Genomic DNA, 6,000 nt, shown 5'->3' with positions numbered 1-6,000 from the left:
ATAGCTCAGCGTTTTTTAGTTTTTTTTTTTTTTTTTGCAATTCAATAAATAAAGGCTACTAAAATACATCATGTGCTATTGCTTGAAGCAATGCAGTATTTTTGGGAAAACACTAGCGTCCCTAACATCCAGTGAATAGCTGCTTGTTAAGGAGTCAGCACCCGCAGCGTCATTAGCAACCATGACTCATCTTCTGCCAGTGGGATTCCCTGCTAACAGTAGAATGTAAACAAAAGAATAGCTGCCATTAAAAAGTGTGCTGGAATGAATACATCACAAGGGGGCAGGGTCATCCAGTGATGTCACTTGGTGACCCCATCCCTTAATTTATTTAGCAGTGGGTGGGAAGCAGAGCTGTCAGTCAGCGGGAGCCAAGTGCTGGGTGGGAACCTTTTTTCCTTTGTGAGGGTAGGCAGACAGTGAATGATGCTGGATTTACAATGGGGGGACATTAATTTTGTTTTTTCCTTATTTAAATAAATGACATGTCAAAAACTGTCTCTGTTTTTTTTTTTTTTACTTTGGCCATTTTTTTGGTTAATGAGTAGGGGTGCTGTATACCCTATACCCATTCACATGGAGGGGGTGGAGGGATCTGGGAGCCCCCTTGTTAAAGAGGGCTTCAAGATTTTGACAAGACACCCCGGCATGCCCATAACCACGGGGCCAGAGTTGTGGAGAAGAGGTCCTTGTCCTCATCAACATGGGGGCAAGGTGCTTTAGGGGGTACCCCCCTCCCCCAAAGCACCTCCATGCATATTAAGGGCATGTGGTCTGGTATGGTTCAGTGGCCTGGTATGGCTCGGGTGAATACTACGTAAAGGGATACTTAATTGACATTTTTAGTATCGCATTTGATATTTGGGAAAAATGTGTCACATGACCCAAATACCACATGCAAAAGTGCTTTTGCGAATTGAGCACACTGTACTTCAAGTATGTCCCTTGTGCTCATATTGCCATCTATTATAAGAAAGGAGAAGCTGCTCATATAGTTTCATCTATAAATCTGTTCCAAAGCAACAACCAGAAATGTAAAAATATAAACAAACATTTTTTCATTAAAAGTATAATTAGGTATGCTGTGTGAATGATAACACATAACAAACATATAGAGGAAGTTTTCATTCCGGAAATTACATTTATTCCAAAATTGAATGTTGAAAGCAAACTAAATTTTGAGGCACTTTCGAATGATTTTTTTCACATCAGCGAATGTACTAACAGTAAATTTGTGCGAAAATCTACCAGTGCATGCCCAGCTTAAGTTGGGAGCTTGTATCACCACTAAAACAGGTGAAAGGTGTGTTAGGGTAATAATTGGCAGTGGGTGGAGAAGTTGTATATATCACTAGATTTTAGGCATAAAAACACAAAGCAAAAATGCAATATGGAGAGTTAAAATTACAATACCTGGCCTGAGTCTCCTGTGCATTGCTCTGTGATGTCACAATCATTCACTGCATTACGACACTCATACTCACGAGGTAGAAACTGAAAAGGTAACACATAACATAAACAGTATTTCCTGATTAGTAGACTTCAGTCCTAAAGTCATATATCAATTCATTGTAAACTAGTTTCAGTAATACCTACATACCTACATTAGTACACCAAATAACAAGTTGTTCATGCTTTTGCCCTGCCATCTTCTATCTGCTGTTTCCAGTTAGAGGTCACCAGGATCAACATTTTAGACCATGATTTCCCCTTTGTTGCCTATGAACTCTATGAAAGCTGGGTGCTTTCATGGTGTCCCCAGGCCTAATGAATAGTGCACACTTTCTGGCATATTCTGGGTTGCTTTGGCGTTTCGTCAAATTCAAGAATTTTGATTTCTATTGAAAATATTTTGCTAAATTTCACAAATCTTTATTTCTAATGCTCCTGAAAAACAATTTTGTAACTTTATAGGAGTTTTACCCGAACCCTAGCCTAATTTCAATAAATTCCTTAACAGTTTAATAGTGACTTTTTATTATTGCACATATTATGTAAAAAGAAAAAGAAACATGTGGAGCCTTTTTGATGTCCCAAGATCTAGTCGGCAAACCTAGACCTGATCCTAGTTCTAACCCTAGCTTAATTAAAGCCCTGATCCTATTCTTGCACATCTGGTCAGTCAATGGCTTTTACAGCAGCAGAGCCCACACTGATTGGTTTCTGCATGATTTCTCTTGATCAGGACTTTTCAGTGATAAATGGATCAAAGAGATATAAAAGTTAATGTAGCCACACTGATCACAAAAAGGTGGTAATAACATGGTACTATAAATCCATCATCATAATCTATAGTGATGAGTAGGGATGATCGAACTTTTGAAAAGTTCGGTTCGACCAGAACACCGGAATTTCAGGAAAGTTCGGTTCGGATTCCAGAACCCCATTGAAATCAATGGGACCCGAACTTCTGGAATCAAAAAACACAATTTTGAAGCCCTAAAACCCAATAAATGCCCCTAAAAAGTGCCTAGGGTTCTGGGTCATGCCCCAGGGACTATTAATCACACAAAAAAAGTTCTTAAAAATTGTCGTTTTTGATAGAGAGCCAATTATTGAAAAAATAAAAAAAAAATAAAAAAGAGAGAGAGATTTCTTTGGATTTAGTGTCTGGGGGGTCTAAAAGGTGTACCTGTGAAGTTTCAGCTCTGTAGCATGTCCAGAACCAGAATTATAGCATACCAAACCTTCAAAAATGACTTTTTTGCTTAACCACACCTTTCTTTTGCTCCTAATCAACGGCACAGCCAATGTGTATGATGGGGACATAATGCAGTGCACTGGGAACAAGATTAGAGTTTTTTTTTTTAAAAAGGTGCTGTCTCTTTAAATGTGCATATAATTAACGGGTGTATTTCCACAATGGGGCTATTATTACCAAATGTTTTCAAGAAGTCCAAAGATGTATGTAGTTGCACTTTATTTCATGTAAAATGGTGTTTGGTGCACTTTAACTTGAATTCTCACAAGAAACAGACATATGTGCACGGATACATTGAGGGTTAGGGTTAGGGATAGGGGCCACAATGTAGTGCAGAGTAAACAAGATTAGAGATGTTTTGGATGAATACTGTTGTCTCTTGACTTTGAATAGAACTAAAGGATGCTTAAAAATTGGGCCTTTGGTGGTGCCGACGATGCCTTGACACCATATCCCTATGAAAGTGCTGGTATTGAAGGCAATAATTGCCTTTGTAAGGAAAAAAAATTACAATGATATGCATCTGTGTGACAGGTGCGCAAAAATTGTTGTTTGTGTCGGGATTCGAACCCGTGACCAGCCACATCCCTGGCGGTAGCCCTGCTTACTAGGCTACCGTCCTCTCTGGACTTTCCTCCCTGAACATTCTTCCCTGAACATTCTTCCCTGAAGCCTATTATTCAACCTTAGTCTTGCCAAGCCTTGCTCATCACCCTTGATTCCCGACACCTGGTACTTCCCTATATAAGTCCAGCCCCGTGCACTCAAGCTTGCTGATTATTGAGCTCCTGAGCCCTGATCAAGCTTCTCCTCATCTGCTGCTCTATCTACTACCACAAATCCAACGCTGACCAGGAATTGACTACCGACTACTCTTCTGCTTTGTCCCTACCTACTGAACTGCTACATCTGTTGCTGATCCGGATTGTCTGACCATGCTTACTGCTGCCTTCCCCGACCTTTGGCTCGTCTGACTTCTCTCTGGTTATCCCTTGTCTGCTCCTCCGCCTTCGGACCAAACCTGCACTCTGCCTGGCTGGGTGATCCTGAGGACCGCGTCCTGGTGTTAGCTTGCAGCGCAGTCTATCCCCACCATCAGGGGCTCTAGTGAAAACCAGCTATCACTTAGTTTCCGCACCTCAGGTGAACCCGTGTCCTCAGCAGAGTACTACCTGGTGTCCATCCGGCATCCAGCACCGCTACCACCGTAGCCAACCCGGATTATCTGACCAAGCCTCTGCCAGACTCCCTGCACCTACTATCGGCCTGCGGTCCTTGCCACTGGGCTCCACTCATACCTCCGGCCAGCAGTCCTCTGACTCTGGTGAGCCTGTAGGATTGTTACAGTTTGGGTGTTGGCGGAGCCATACCACTGTAAGCCCAAAGAGCTGGTGTTGAAGGCGTGTAACGCTCCTGCGTTTTTATTATAGTGAGCTGGATTTGCAGCTGCAGAATCTCCACTCAGTAGTCATGTAGAGATGTGTTGAATTACCAGATCCAACTCTCCAGACTCATCACTGTGGACCCACCTGCCTCAGCATACATATACACATACACTCTATAAGATGTTCCTGGAGTGATAGGATGTATATGACAGTATAGAGGTGATGTGCTGAAGGGACAGGCGTGAGCAGTGATAGCAATGATAAGCACTTGATAGTAATGTTCAGGAGAGTGGTAGATGGTAATAGGTAGAATGCAGATAGGTTAGTAATCATGTATAGTAACAGGTGGTAAGGACAGCAGATGACATATACAGGAGAGACTAACCCAGTGCAAGGATAGATGGTAGTAGACTCAAGAGCTAGCAATCTATGTAACAGTGTAGATGATAGGATTAGTAAAGCATAGATAGTAACAGTCCGTAATGTGCAGAAGTAGATAGTGTAAGTTTGTTATGAAGGAATCCCCTGTGGGGTACTTATCACTAGTGAGGTTAGTAAGTAGAAGGGTCCGTAGTAAGGGAGTGATCCGGTAGCGAGATACGGGATCAGTAGCGAGGTTCCGGTCTGTTCCAGGTAAAGAGAATAGCTGGAGGCTCCGGCAGCATAAGACAAGGCTGTTAAGCATGCGGTTTGAACGAACAACCTGTGAGAGAAAGCCGGTGATTGAAATAGCCGCTCAGAGCGGCGCTCAGTGATGATGTCATGCAGCTTAAAGGTATATGCGTTCCACCTAACTGAAAAGGTGGGACGCAATATGCAATGAAAAATGGGCAATAAGGGTACCAAAGGTACCAGAATCTTACAAGGCGTAAAAATTATGAAGGTGTGCACATGTGGAACAGGTGCGCAAACATGGTAGTTTTGGTGTTGGTGGAGCCTCCCCACCATAACCCCAAAGAGCTGGTGTTGAAGGAGGCCCAAAAATTGTAAAGGTGTGCACCTGTGGAACAGGTTCGCAAACATGGTAGTTTTTGTTTAGCATAGCCTCCCCACCTTAACCCCAAAGAGCTGGTGTTGAAGGAGGCCCAAAAATTGTAAAGGTGTGCACCTGTGGAACAGGTTCGCAAACATGGTAGTTTTTGTTTAGCATAGCCTCCCCACCATAACCCCAAAGAGCTGGTGTTGAAGGAGGCCCAAAAATTGTAAAGGTGTGCACCTGTGGAACAGGTTCGCAAACATGGTAGTTTTTGTTTAGCATAGCCTCCCCACCTTAACCCCAAAGAGCTGGTGTTGAAGGAGGCCCAAAAATTGTAAAGGTGTGCACCTGTGGAACAGGTTCGCAAACATGGTAGTTTTTGTTTAGCATAGCCTCCCCACCATAACCCCAAAGAGCTGTTGTTGAAGGAGGCCCAAAAATTGTAAAGGTGTGCACCTGTGGAACAGGTTCGCAAACATGGTAGTTTTTGTTTAGCATAGCCTCCCCACCTTAACCCCAAAGAGCTGGTGTTGAAGGAGGCCCAAAAATTGTAAAGGTGTGCACCTGTGGAACAGGTGCGCAAACATGGTAGTTTTTGTTATAACCAAAATGAGGTTATGTGAACGTAAAGAGAATGAGAGGAGGGTTTGAGGGTGGCACCATGGTCCAGGCTTAAACTGAGGCTCAGCAGCCACATCACAACAATAGCCTAGTCTACAAGGTCTGCATCAGGTGCATCAAAGCTTGATATCCATGTCAAACGGTCGACTGAGTCGGTGGAGAGTCTCGTTCGATGGTCTGTGACGAATCCTCCTGCTGCGCTGAATGCCCGTTCCGATAGGACACTGAAGCAGGGCAGGCCAACAACTCCATGGCATACTGGGCCAGTTCTGGCCAGTGGTCTAATCTTAAGACCCAGTATGACAGTGGATCGGCTT

General features: G+C 43.3%; 1 protein-coding gene across 6 annotated transcripts in view; it reads right to left on the bottom strand.

Moving 5' to 3' along the window:
• ADAM23 (ADAM metallopeptidase domain 23) overlaps positions 1-6,000 on the bottom strand; it is a 306,801-nt gene that overhangs the window by 50,746 nt on the left and 250,055 nt on the right. For all 6 annotated transcript variants that reach the window (XM_082261892.1, XM_082261893.1, XM_082261894.1 and 3 more), the window contains exon 18: positions 1,414-1,494. In XM_082261892.1, coding sequence (XP_082118018.1) covers positions 1,414-1,494 — 81 coding nt within the window. The remainder of the gene's footprint in view (positions 1-1,413; positions 1,495-6,000) is intronic.

This window comes from Pelophylax lessonae (assembly GCF_965119305.1).
Source record: "Pelophylax lessonae genome assembly, chromosome: 6".
NCBI lineage: Eukaryota > Metazoa > Chordata > Amphibia > Anura > Ranidae > Pelophylax > Pelophylax lessonae.
The sequence above is the reverse complement of the archived record's forward strand: the minus strand, read 5'-3'. Positions and strand labels throughout refer to the sequence as shown.